Below are 14,142 nucleotides of genomic sequence, written 5' to 3'. Positions count from 1 at the left end.
CACACTCCATTTTCCACCGCCCTTAGGCCCCACGAACTAAGCACCTCGCGCTCCTGCGTGTATTCTTTGGTAGTTTTGAGAAATGTGGACCTTAGGAACAAAACTCAAGTCCTCTGCAAGAGTGCCAAGTGCTCTTAGCTGCCGAACCATCTCTCCAGACAACTCGACGTCTTTTGAAAAGGCTGGAGCGCATTATAGCAAATCCCAGCAGGTCAGGGAATGCTTGAGCCACCAGACTGTCGCCGCTTCTCCTTTAAGCAGCGTTTGCTCTAGGTAAAGCCTGGTGGAACCTGGAAACTTGGGACCCAAGCCCAGCGGATCCTAGGCGCCACTTCCTCTCGTTTCTTTGACGGTGTGAGTGTTCACTTTTGCTGTGTTTGGTTGCACTTTGCCAGCTGGATCTTTTTGTTGAAATGCGAACCCTTTCGTCCCCTATCCAGTCTGTTGTTTCCAAGCACTTTTATTTTGATAACGAATATTGCTTTAACCTGGATACTGTGTTCTATCCCTGTCCGTCATAGTTTATTCAAAACAGAGCAAAACTCTGGGTATTACTTCAACCAGCTACTTCACTCTTCTGGGTGAACTTTCTGGATCTTCACACAGACAAATGTGGTCTTCCTAGACTCCGAGCTCATGATATCTTTAATGTGGTAAAAGATGCACAGTACCTGCCCACAGAAGGGCCGAGGCTAGACCCGGGTATGTAAACACACACAAGGTCCCTGACCTGGAAAAACCCAAAATTAACTGTGAGAGGTGGGTCGTTAAATAACTCACAATGTAGCTATGCGTTGCGCTCACCACAGCAAGAAGTGCGGGGAAAGCAATGCGGAGGAGGATTCAGTCTTACAAGATGAGGGATGAGGGGAACTTCAGAAAGACTGTTGGTTCTGAAATGGGCATGAAGGCTAAGGGTGCATGTGGCGATGGGTGCATGGAAAGCAGGTTCTAGGCTGTGAGATGCGCTTTTAAAAAAGGTGTGGGGTAGAAAGAAGGGGTGGGGAACGGTGGGGTGATCAGTACTTTCACAGAGAGGTACTCTTGCTGGCACGAGGGCCGGAGAAGCAGGCAGAACCCAGACCACAAAGGCCTTAGATGCCAACCTTGGTTACATTTGTTCTTGGTTAAATTTGACTTTCAAACCCTGCGTTTAGTCATGTGATGAAGTGGGCCTCATTCATCTTGCTTCTGCGTTCGCGAAGCATTTTGCCTAACAAATTATATTGGTGAATTAAGTACGGCTATTGTTCGATTAATGAAGAACCGTGGGTAGCCAGGCGCCGTGGCGCATGCCTGTGATCCCAACACTTGGGGAAGCAGAGGCAGGCGGATCTCTGTGAGTTCGAGGCCAGCCTGGTCTACAAAGAGACTCCAGGACAGCCAAGAGAAACCCTGTCTCGAAAAAAAACCTAAAAAGAAAAAAAAAAGGAACCGTGGGGAATTCGTTGATCGTGTTCTCTACTTAGAAAGAGACCAAGCCTTGACCAGTTTTGGTCTGCCAAATGCCAGGTTGCAGAGTTTCTTCTTCTCTCTGCCTCTGATTTCTATCCAGTTCTGTGTAAGGAAAAGCGGGTAGCTTCAGAATTGTATCCCCGAAGCCCCTGGGCAAGACCCCAGACTGGACTGTTTCCAGGGCGCTTCCGACTACGGTGGGTGTGGCTAGGATGTGGGCGGGCCCAGCGTGGGCGGGGTTGCTGCCTGCCCGGGCCCGGAAGTGCCCGTGTGGGCGGAGGTGAACTGTACTTGGAGTTCCTGACACAGTGTCACCGGCTTTGAGGGCAGCGGCCTGCTTGCTCAGGAACTCGCCCAGCCGCCGCGATCTCACAGCCGCCGCTGCCGCCCGGGACGATGACGCCGCGCCTGCTGCTGCGCGCCTGGCCCCGCGGCCTCGCGCTTGTCCCGGGAGCCCCTAGTCGGCCCTCCAGTACAGGCTCGGGACCCGATGAGTACCTGCAGCACAGCATCGTGCCCACCATGCACTACCAGGACAGCCTGCCCAGGTGAGCCCAGCCTCCTGGCCCCGGGCGCGGGACTAGCCCTGGACCTCCCTCCTCCCCGGACCTCCCGCCCTGAAGGCAGCCCCAGTCCCGGGTTTGGAAAGCCGGCGACTTTGAGAATTCTCTGGCTCAGAAGACTCAGAAACCTTAAGGTCCCCTTAGGTTTACAAGTTTCATCTTGATGCCTACAAACTTCCTTTCCATCAATCTTTCTGACAGCTATCCTGAGCCCCTCACACTTAGTGCCTGAAAACCACCCGAGTCCTTTCAACTAGGGTAGCCAATTCCTTGTTTTGTTTTGTTTTGTTTTGTTTTGTTTTGTTTTGAGACAGGGTTTCTTTGTCTTTGAACTAGATTTGTAGACCAGGCTGGCCTACAGAGGTCTGCCTGCCTCCTACTCCTGGGATTAAAGGCATAGGACACCACCACGCAGGGAGGATAGCCAATTCTTAACACTGATCAGTTTCCACTATTCACCTTCTTTGCCTATTGCTGAGAACCCTCAGCCCACTCCTTCCCTGATCTGTTAATATCCCATCAGTTGCCACAAGCACACCTTCCTGCTCAAGCTAGCACTCTTTCTTAACTTCTAAGGTCGGACCTAACCTAGAAACTTCTCATCCCCACCAAACCTTCCTTAGCACTCTTTTCCGGCGGTCCCCAACACCTGGCCCAGATTATCTGACCTATTCAGACAGCCATAATATAAGTGTTCTGGCACCTCCTCTCCCCCATACCCAGAACTTCCTTAAATCTGTACTCTGGTTTTTCTCTTTGATCTCTCAACTTTGATCTGGTTTGCCAGATCTACTCCAATAACAGAAATTACTTTTGCTGTAAGTCAAATCTAAATTATATTCCCTGCTTTCACTGTTTCTTTCCCAAACCAAGCTCCATCCCTGTTTCACAATCCCTTCTCACTGTCCGGGCCCGGCAGCCAGCGGTCCTCAGGTCCCGGTGCTTCTTGCTCCGTCCAGGAAAAGACAAACACTGTATTGTTCCCTCCGCAGGATTTGTGTTTTATGTTTTCCTCAACATCCAGCAGCTATTTAACCCAGTGTCATCTGCCCCACTCTGCCTTCTCAGCAAGAACATCCAGTGTGCGAACGTGTAAGACAAACCCCGGGGAGGTTATCTGAATTCAGCAGGAGGGAGGGGCAGAGAGAAAGGGTCTTTACAATGGTAGGGTGAGGGTGTAACTGCCCTCCCGACAGCCTGCGTGAGCGGCACCAGTATGTAGGGGAAAGGTGAGGACTTTGGAGAGTGTGCTTGCACTTGGGCACTGACTAGTGTCTTGCCCGGCTTTACGGTCAGAAGGGCTGTTGGCATTTTAGAATTGGAAAACTCTTAAGAACAGTCACCATTCTTTGGTACCACCCCAGCACAAACATCTGCAGGATCCTGCAGACATAAGCATAGGCCTTTAATCCCAGCGCTCGGAAGGTGGAGGCTGGCTGTGAGGTCCAGGCAGGCCTGATTTATATAGTGAGTTCCAGGACAGCCAGAGCTACGTAGTGAGAACCTGTCTTGAAAAAAAAAACAACAACAACAACAAAAATGCTCCTCCCCCTGAAGAACCCCATAGCACTACTATATACCCCCATGGAACAGCCAGCCTCCTGGTACTGCATCTAGAACTGGAAATACTCTCTGTGCCACCAGTTCTGGCCTAGTAAAATATATCTTTGACACTCATATTGATGTCACACTTGGCAAGGAGCCCTGACCTTGAGGTCCCAGAGAACTTTGTTTCAGATTCTGTATCTGCCACTAGAGCTATGGCTTTGCACAGTCATCTGGGCTTTGAATGGCAACACGGTTCTTTGGACTGTTAGGAGGTACTTGAGATAAGATGCCAGGGATGGGGAAAATCATTGTCACTCCCATTCTATCCCTCTTATCACTGCTTCCTTTTAGCCACATTGGCCTTGGACTTGAATTACCATTTGCTTGTTTTTTGTTTTTTTTTTTTTTAAGTGTTTTGTTATTGTATATGCTAAGATGTATGTGACAGGAGCCTAAAGCAATGGCTCAGTGGGCCCTTCCAGAGGACAGTAGTGTGGCTCCCAGCCCCCACAGCCAGCAGCCAACTAACTGCCTTAACTCCAGCTCCAGAGGGAGGGCTTAGAATTCAGCAGCTCTCTTGTTGGGACAGAGTTCACAAGCATGATGACTGGTGCTAGAAGAGAATTGTTGAACTGTGTGAGTGAGTGTGTGGGGAGGTTTGGGAAGCCGCAAAGAAGAGGTGACGCTGACCTGGAAATTATTTTGTTTTGTGTGTGGGTTTTTTGTTTGTTTGTTTGTTTGTTTGGTTGGTTGGTTGGTTGGTTGGTTTTTTGAGACAGAGTTTCTCTGTGTAACAGCCCTGGCTGTCTTGGACTCACTCTGTAGACCAGGCTGGCCTTGAACTCATAGAGATCCTCCTGCCTCTGCCTCCCAAGTGCTGGGATCCAAGGTGTGCGCCACCACTACCTGGCTGGTTTTGGGTTTTTTTTTTTTGTGTGTGTGTGTGTGTGTGTGTGTGTGTGTGTGTGTGTGTGTGTTTTTAACCTGGGATTTGACATTTTCCAAGTGAGAGGAAGACAAAACTGTAGCCCGGGAAAAGGTACCTGAGACAGTGTCACGCGTGGAAAGGCTGACAGGTTTACAGGAGGCCTGTGTTAGCACAGAGCTTCACTGTGTACCCCATGTTGTCTTGGGGGCTGGGATGTTTAGCAGGGAGGGTCCTTATGGGGAGTCATAGTAGTTAAGCCAGGCGTGGTGGCACACACCTTTAATCCCAGCACTCGGCAGGCAGAGGTAGGTGGATCTCTGTGAGTTCGAGGCCAGCCTGGTCTACAGAGTGAGTCCAAGACAGCCAGCGCTATTACACAGAGAAACTCTGTCTCAGGAAACAGAAACAGACAAAATGTACAGTTGACCCATAATAATAAATGCCAGCTATCTGTTGCTTTCTTTTTTTTAATCACCTGATAGCAGGTGTTCAAAACCTGATGGGCGGATATGTAGAATACATGGGGGTGGGGGGCAGGGAGGGGGAGAGGAGCAGCCTTTACCCGGCCACTAGGGTAACTGGTAGACAGTAATGTGTGAGCATGTCTTTCAGGACAGTCTGATTGATTCCCAGAATAACTCTATTCCTGAATGACTTTTGTGAACACTGTCCTGTAGACAGGGAAAGCTTTTTAGCCGTGTTCTGGCAGGAAGAATGCCAGAGTTCCTGCTATTAGGAGGCAGAGCAGGTGTGAGAGCGGGTGACTCAGTAGCTTATACAGGAGGTGGATCTGCTTAGCATTTCCCCTTCATCTTTATTAGGGCAAATGACTGTCAGGTGGGGGTGGGATGGAACAGGAGAGCGTGTGGTTAGGACAGAGTTCCTTCGAGCACCTTTCCAGACCTTGGCTCTGAGTCCTGGTGAATCACCCCAGAGGAATGGAAATGCCCTCCCGTCTTGATTTTGTTACAGAGGAATGGTTGGGGAACACTCTAAAAAGGAGGTTGTTAGAAGAGTCTTTGTACATGGTGCAGAAAGTCCAGTTAAGCTGGCTCAAGGAGCTCAGGTCTGTGCGCTCACACAGGCTTCCGGAATCCGAGTGCCGGCGCCTTCTTCATTTGTGCGGCTTCATTCTCAAGCAGGTTTCCTTCTCGTGGTTGCAGAGACATAAGCAGATTTTCTCCTTGTGGTTGCAGCCAGCCCATGAGGCTTAGCTCACACCCAGTCTCTTGGTGACCAAGGCTGGTGAATGTTGCTATTTCTTAGAAATTCCAAGACAGCCCTGTCTCCCTGGCTCTCACTAGGTCTCCTAATATCTGACCATGAGGGCATAAGCCCACATTCAAGGTGGGTCTTCCCACTTAACCCAATATGAACTTTCCTCACAGGCAAGCCTGCAGGCTGGCCCCTCCCAGACAGTTCCTCGTTGAGATTACTCCCAGGTGATTCTAGGTTGCGTCAAGTTGACAATCAAAAACAGTCATTGCACGCGATTGTAATCTGGGCTGGCTGCTCTGCTAACCCCAGGCATCCCTGTCTCCCTCCATCTAGTGCTCGGATTACGAACACATCCTGCCACACCTAGGGTTTTGTCTTTGTTGATTTTGAAAGTGGATTCTGGAGGCTCAAACTCAGATCCTCAAGCTTTTTAAGCACACACTTTGCTGACCCAGCCATCTTCCCAACCTTGAAGTCACTGTCTTCAAGTGTATAATTTTTAACATAGTATTTTAGCATTGTGCAACCGTCACTGCTGTGAATTCATTTTATCATCCTTTCCCCCTCAAGCCCTGTCCCATTCTGTCTGCCACCCATTGTAACCCTTGATCTTCCCTCTGGAAGGTGACCTATCATTTGAACTCAGGATTGCCACAGGGGTCAACAGTCATGTATTTTCTACCAGACTATCGCCAAAGAGAATAAACTGCAGTTGGCAAGATCATGCTGCTTCCGTTGTTTTCACTCTTATGCCCTCCTTGGAAGGAGCTGTAAAGGCGGAGTAGTAAGCTGTTGGAATGCATTCAGTCCTGAGAAGACATGAATGTTTAGGACGAGGGAGACGGCAAGAAGCACAGATGATGAGGATGATGTTCAACCCACAGAATAATTGGAGAGTTTCTAACTGTATCTTCTATATGATAACAACTTCAGGCATCCATTAATGATCTCACAGACTGCTGAGGAGGAAAATAAGAATTGCCACTAAATTAAAAAAAAAAAAAAAAAACCTATTTGTGTGTCTGAGTGTGTGTGTACAAACAAGTGCATGCATGTTCTGTGTGGGCATTCATGTTCTGTGGCATGTATGTGGAGGTCAGAGGACAAATTTCAGGTTCTTTTTCATCACGTGGGTGCCTGGGGATCAATCAAGGCTTGGTGGTAAATGCCCTTACTCACTGAGCTCTCTCATTGGCTCCTGCCTCTAGATTTGGTAGAGAAAAGCCTGGAAGAGTGAATTCTTCTTCTTGGGAAGTGAATTCTTCTTGGGAGTGGGTTATTATTGAGAGAGTAAGCGTGTTATATAATATCCAGTTTCTAAATAAGAAATAAATAGGGACTGGAGAGATGACTCGGCAGTTAAGAGCGCCAGTTACTTTTCCAGAGGACCCAGCTTCAATTCCCAGCACTCACATGGTGGCTTACAATTCTCTGTAACTCCAGTTCCAGGGGATCAGACACCCTCACACAGGCATATATACACATACAATAAATTTAAAAAAAAAAAGGAGGAGGGAGGTACATCCCAAGCCATGCTCAAAAAAGATAGATAGCATGAAAAAAAAAAAAAGATAGATAGATACATAGATAGATAGATAGATACATAGATAGATACATAGATACATAGATAGATACATAGATAGATAGATACATAGATAGATAGATACATAGATAGATAGATAGATAGATACATAGATAGATAGATAGATAGATAGATAGATAGATACATAGATAGATAGATACATAGATAGATACATAGATAGATACATAGATAGATACATAGATAGATACATAGATAGATAGATAGAGATAGATAGAGCAAAGAAGCCTTCCCAGATTCCCCAACCTCCAGAGTGTAAATTTCTCTTTGTACGTGATGTTGCCTTGTATTGTGACAGCATAAAACAGACTAAGGCTGGGTAGAAGAGGAAGTAATACGCTAATTCATCAAACAAGTTTATTAAAAGCCTGCCCTGTCTTGGCCCATGCACCAGTAGTGATCAGAGGAGAAAGTCTACGGGAAGAATTAGGAGTTGAAGGGCCTTCTCTGTAAGGTACCGTAAACACAAGAGGCAGTTCTGTGCCCTCCTCCCTGGCTTCACACTCACAGACGTCACCCTGGTGGCTGGAAGTCGTCTCTGGCAGGGGTGTGTATACAGCACGGAAACTAGCAGATGTTACAATTCGGGGTTTATCCCAGGTTGCTCCTGGAGCGAGCCAACAAATCTCTCCTCTTCTGCATCATTTTGCTTCCGATTTTTGTCACTGCGATGAAGAATCTTTCATCCCGCAGTTAGTAATTCCAAAGTCACCACTCTGAAAATGTCCATTTTCCTCTGAAGAAACTTCTGTCGGCCCAGAATTGATCATTCAGAAGTTTTTACTAAGGGCTGTGTTTTAACAAACCACCGCTGCTGTCTCTGATTTAGGATTTTCCTTAAAAAGAAAAAAAAAAGTTCCTTAATACCGTTGGTGTTAAAGCCTAAGAAATAGAAACAGTAAGTTTTGTAGAGGTGGTATTTAGTTGTGCCTCAAAGGGAGTCTATGGGGCTAAAGTGTCCTCATACTTGGGGTATCTAAGTTCACAATGGCTGTAAATAATTTGTATTTATTTTTATTATTAAACTATAGATAAACCTGCATTGAAAAATAAGTAGATGCAGTGTAGGATTATCATAAAATGAGCTGTGTTTTGTGGATAATGGCTTGGTTTTCATGAATGACTGATAAAGGTCAGTATCTTGCAGATAATTTCATTTTTGGTAGAAGTCAAGAAAGAAGCTGTTATCTTGTTAATACTGAGGTGTTTGCCTGTTAATAAAACTATGGAAGAGGCAGAGAAGACGGCATGTTATTGGCATTTCATTTCCCCATTGGACCAGTATCCTCGCCACCATAGCCCTGACTGGGAATCTGCTGGCGAGTAAGCCAGCAGTGGGTGTCCGTGAGCACACGGGGATGCCCCCGCGGTTCCTGACAGGATGCTGGTCCGCCCGTCGTGTCGTGATCAGTTTCTACCTCTCAGTGCAGCCTCCATATCAAGCTCTTTCGGACAGATCTTTCTTTTGTTCTTTGTTTTGATTTTTATTTTTTCTGAGACAGGGTTTCTCTTTGTAGCACGTGCCCCACATCTGCCTTTGCTTCACTCTTTTGTAAAATGCTCAAGAATGTTTTACGACTGTAGTCCCCCCCCCCCCTTTTCGTCATGGCTGTAGGGAATTTATGTTCAGTCAAAGGGTTAGGACTTAGTACTATACAGTATAGTATAACTTTGGCCAGGAAACAGAAATGCCTGTGCTATAGCCTCTGCTTCCTGGTTTAGAATCTATTATTTAAAATACTCTAATAGTAATTTTACTAGACTAGACTGGACGAGACAACTGCTGATGCGGTAGTCAACTCAACAGCTCTGATAGCATTTATTTACTCTGGTGCTGGGAATCAAACCGAGGACCTCGTGCATGCTATACTTGGGAAGTGCCCCACCACTGCCTAAGTCTCAGCCCTGTCCACATCAGTTCTGATGTTCCATTTTTTAAGGGGGGATTAATGGTCCAGTAGTTGGTTTGCTGGTTTGGCTTGCAAAGCTTCTTGGTATCTTCCCACACTGTCAGCCTCACACTGACTCCTTTCTCCCTAGGTTGCCTATCCCCAAACTAGAAGACACCATGAGGAGGTACCTCAGTGCGCAGAAGCCTCTCTTGGATGACAACCACTTCAGGTGAACACCGAAAACCCCAGGGAACCCATCGCAACAGGTGGAGCTCAAGAGAGGCTCGCCAGTAGTGATCACAGACCAAGCTTCAAGGGATATCTGTGGTCTGACAAGGCCTCCAGAACCTGGAACCTGCTTTATAGATTTGCAGCTTCAGGAACTGGGTTTTCATTAACGAAGGACTGACTAATCAGGCTGGGGTCAGAGGTCCAGCAAGAGATGGTGTGTAAGCCAAGGCCGCCTGCTTGTGCTTTTATTTTGGGAGGCTGGCTAGTACTAGCCACATTCAGAAGGCCTGTGTTCTGGGGAGGGAGGTCCGTAAGATTATAGGGCAGACAGAGCTTGCTTGCTGAGGGTGTTGACCAGCTTGGACACTGAGCCCCAAACACATGCCCTTTTCAGAACCCCAGAACAAGACCTTATGTGGAAACCAGGCTGTTGCAGATGCAGTTAGTTCAGATGAGGTTCTACTGGGATCGGGTGGGTCCCTCGTCCAACACGGCTGGTGTCCTTAGGAGAGTCAGGGACAGCCAGGAAGGACTCAGGTAGAGATTGTGTAAGACCTGCAGTCTCACAGCTCAGGAGCTCAGGATCACGCCCTTCCCAGGAACACTTACAGACCACAACTCGATGCAAAAGCAAGAGGTTTATTCCAATCACCATAGGGTCGCCCCTCCAAAGACAGGAGACGACCCTGACCATGCAAAGCACAGGGTTTTTATACCTGAAAATCAGACCACTTTTGCTCTATACATTGATTGGTCAGCAAGAATAGCATGAAGATAGTTTACAGCTGGTTGTAGATACTTTTTTTCTCAGAACAGTTCACCCTGCTCTTCAAGAGCTATCTGCATCTGGCTTCAATTCAAATAATCACAGTTGTTTTTCTCATTCCCCGGGTGGTCCCTCAATTGGAGTGTTGTGTCACAAGCCAAGGACACCAAGGGTTGTTGGGACACCGGAAGCCAAGAGAAGTGCACGGGACAGAGTTTGTCCCAGGGTTTGCAGAGAGAACACCATCTTATTGATCTCTCTGGGATTTTATTTTTGTTGGTTTGTTTGTTTGCTTTTTTGTTTTGTTTTGTTTTGAGACAGGGTTTTTCTACATAGTACTGTTGTCCTGGAACTCACTATGTAGACTATGCTGGCCTTGAACTCATAGAGATCTGCCTCCCTCTGCTTCCAGAATGCCGGTAGCAAAGGCATTTGCCACCACCCTCAGTAAGGTCCTGTTCTTCTAGGCCATTTTGGGTTTGTGGTACTTGTTAGAGCAACCTCAGGAAACCGACAGGAAACCGACACAGCACTGGGAATTGCCAGAGTGGAACTGCGTCAGAGCCTTGGAGCTTAGTATGAGTGGTGCTGTCTTCCACAGTGGGAATTTTCTGTACAGATCGCTAGCATTGTTATTAGAATCACAGTGTCCTTCACTGCACAGCGAGAGAAACAGATCAACCATGAACTGCTCGAAGTCTACACTTCTGCTTTGAAATAGTCCCCAACAGTTCCTCTTAATGAAGCCATGGCTTCCAGTCACTGCATCGTGTTTTCCTCTGTCCTGAGTCCTTAGCTTTATGTTTTTTTAACTCCTTGAGATGGCATTATTATCTCTGAGAAATGGAGATATTGGGTAAGTTGTCTGAAGTCACCCGGTTAGAATGTGGCAGAGCTAGGATTCAAACTTGGCTCCTTTTGGTCCCAAAGCTTTCCTCCATGCCATGGGAATGGTAGCGTCGACCTTCCCAATTCCCTAGGTGTATCTGTTTTAGGCTGATGTGCGCTCCTCTCTTCAGGGGTACTTCCTGATCTTATTCCCAGCATCTGGGATACACTGTGGGGGACCAGAGTGTGCCTTCCTGGCCAGGAACCCGAGAGTCACGTATTCCCCACTGTGGTTTCATCTGTCTTCTCTTGAACATTCCAGGAAAACGGAAGAGCTGTGTAAGAGTTTCGAGAGCGGCGTGGGGAGGGAACTGCACGCCCACCTGCTTGCCCAGGATAAGCAGAACAAGCACACCAGCTACATCTCAGGTAGGTCGGTGGGTGGGGCACCATTGGCTCCCCGGGACCACATCTCAGTTCCCCCCCTTCCTGAAGTATGTGGAGGGAGGCTGTGAACCCCAGTGCTTAGGCAGGTGTGGGCTGGCAGCCGTGCTCAGGACGAGTGGCTTGCCCAGGCTTAATTGATGCCGTCTGAAAAAGATGGGCGATGTCTTGAGTGTCGTTCTGCCCTTCGCTGTCTGGCCTAACTGTCCCCTGCAGCTTCCGCTCACCTGCCTCTCTGATGGAAGTCATGTCGCCTCTGGCTTCCTGAACTCTGTCAGGCTTTTGTCCGTGTTGTTTTCATTTTCCCTTTGTTGCTGGCAGATCCTTTCTTTGAGGTCCAGGTAGAGCAGTTGGTCTGTGAAACCACGGTTCTTTGTCTTCAATCTAGAGTTAGTGGTGTTCACCCCTGTTTTTACACTATTTTTTTTTTAATGTAGGTGTTTTGTTTTTTAATTTAAAAAGTGTTTTATTGGTTTTGCGATGAGGGTCTCCCTTGGTAATCCAGTCTGGCCTCAACTTCATGATCTCTCTGCTTCGAGTAGCTGGGATTGCAGATGTACTGCTATACCCAGCATGATATAGTTTTATTTTTTAGTTATACATTTATCTATTTTTGGTGGGGTTCATGTGCCCCAGCATGCATATGGAGGTCAGAGGGCAGACTGCAGAACTGAGTTCTCTCCTCCCTCCATGTGGGCTTCTAGGGACAGGTTTAGAGTATCAGGTCTGACACAAGCACATTTACCCACTGAGCAGTTTTCTTGGTCCATAGCTGATAGGGTTTTGTGGGGTTTTTTGGTTTTGTTTTTCTTTTCGAGAGGGTTTCTCTGTGTAGCCCTGGCTATCTTACGTGGACCCCGTGCCTCTGCCTTCCCCCAACCCCCTTGCTGGCATTAAAGGCGTGTGCCACTATGCCCAGCCTCATGGTTTATAGTCTTATCCGTTACGCATACAAACGGTTTATAGAATCAAATGGACTGGAGAGATGGCTTAGCAGTTAGGAGCACTGGCTGCGCTCATGGAGGAACTGGGTTTGGCTCCTAGTAGCCATGTGTGGTCCTCACAACTGCTGTATCTCCATTTCCAGGGATCCAACCCCTTCTTCTGGCCTCTGTGGGTTCCTGCATACATACAGTGCACATACATGAATGCAGACTCATACACGTATGCACTTTTTAAAAATTAAATTATTTTATACAACTTGTTGAGATAAATGGCAGTCACCCTCCCCTCCCTAATTTCTTACCTTTTACTTGACTGTTTATTTTATTTATTGACACAGGATGTCACTGCGTAGCCCAGGCTGGACTTGGACCGTGATCCTCCTGCCTCTTTCTCCTGAGGAATGGATGCCACCACATTGAGCTTCAGTTCTCCAGGGCCTCACAACTCTAAACTGTATACTTACATTACTTTTATTTTGTTTTAGACTGCCTGTTGACATCTCGCTAACAGCGTTAGGCTTTGGCAGTCTTTTATTCCTTTCCTGCACAAATGAAAATACCCACACGTGCTCTTAGACCCTCATTTGCACAGTGTAGTTACAGTTTTGGTCCACTCTGCAGCTGGTGTGCATACTGGGGTAGTCCTATACCTGCTGTGGTTGGCTGAGTCACATGGCCCACCAGCGTTGTTTTTCGTTTGCCGGCTTCGCATTTTCTCTGCTTAATAATGATCTCATCTTTTGCTTAGTTTTCTATATGCTTGATTTGTCTCGTGCCGCCACCCAAGCTGTCGGAATGTCTTCTGAGTGCATGAAACTGCAGTAGCGGTTGCCAGCTTTCATCTTTTTGCTTTTTCGAGACAGACAGGGTTTCTCTCTGTAGCCCTGGCTGTCCTGGAACTTGCTCTGTAGACCAGGCTGGCCCCAAACTCAGAGATCTAGCTGCCTCTGCCTCCTGGAGTGCTGGGATTAGCCACCCCCGCCCCGGCTATTTGTAATCTTTTTGTCAGCATCTGTTCTAGGACTTCCAGACTGTTCTAGTCAACTCTGTGAACTCTTGGCCTATTGTAAAGCTGCTCTCTAGGCATCTTTTCTTTGTTTGTTTGTTTGTTTGTTTGTTTGTTTTATTTTTCCTCTTGGCATCTTTACTGTCGGCTATGGTAAAGCTTTTCATCAGCTTTTCTTGTGTTTCAACTCTGGTTTCTTGAACTTCATATTTTCCTCTCTCTCAGCTTCTTCATCACTGTTTTCAAAGAATTTTGCCTCCTGGGTGCAGAACACAGGAAACAGCGTTAGAGCTGCCTGCATCCTTGTGTGGGAACACCTAGTTTGCTGGATTGGAAATGACTGAGCCACAGGAGTTTGAAAGCTGTTTTCATTGTCTGTTAGCTTCCTTTGTGGCTGTTGTTCTGAGCCTGCACCTTTGACTATTTTCTGTCTGTGTCTCTGGATGTTTCTAGATTTTTAAAACTTTTTTTTTTTTTTTTTTTGTCCCCAGTATTTTGGAATTTCAAATTGTGTATGTGCATTGTTACTCATTTTTGCCGTGTCACAGACTGAAACTTCTTATGGAAACTCAGGTCCTTCTGTTCTGGGATAGTGTGTTTTACTTATTCCTTCTTTTCTGTTTAAAAAAGTTTTTTTCTTTTTTGTGCTGATTTCGATGTGCATGTTCTGAGCCTGGTCCGCTCCTTTTTTTTTTTTTTTTTTTTTTTTTTTTTTTTTT

At 46.9% G+C, this 14,142-nt stretch overlaps 1 protein-coding gene across 1 annotated transcript in view; it reads left to right on the top strand.

Moving 5' to 3' along the window:
* Positions 1-1,751: 1,751 nt before the first annotated feature.
* Cpt2 (carnitine palmitoyltransferase 2) overlaps positions 1,752-14,142 on the top strand; it is a 17,944-nt gene continuing 5,553 nt past the window's right edge. The window contains exons 1-3 of the mRNA XM_055629075.1: positions 1,752-2,003; positions 9,353-9,433; positions 11,352-11,458. Of these exons, the coding sequence (XP_055485050.1) occupies positions 1,852-2,003; positions 9,353-9,433; positions 11,352-11,458 (340 nt within the window). The 5' untranslated portion in view covers positions 1,752-1,851. The remainder of the gene's footprint in view (positions 2,004-9,352; positions 9,434-11,351; positions 11,459-14,142) is intronic.

The sequence above is a fragment of the Psammomys obesus genome, unplaced genomic scaffold (assembly GCF_907164565.1).
Source record: "Psammomys obesus unplaced genomic scaffold, mPsaObe1.curated_primary_1811, whole genome shotgun sequence".
In the NCBI taxonomy this organism is placed as follows: Eukaryota; Metazoa; Chordata; class Mammalia; order Rodentia; family Muridae; genus Psammomys; species Psammomys obesus.
This window is presented reverse-complemented; position numbering and strand designations above follow the sequence as displayed.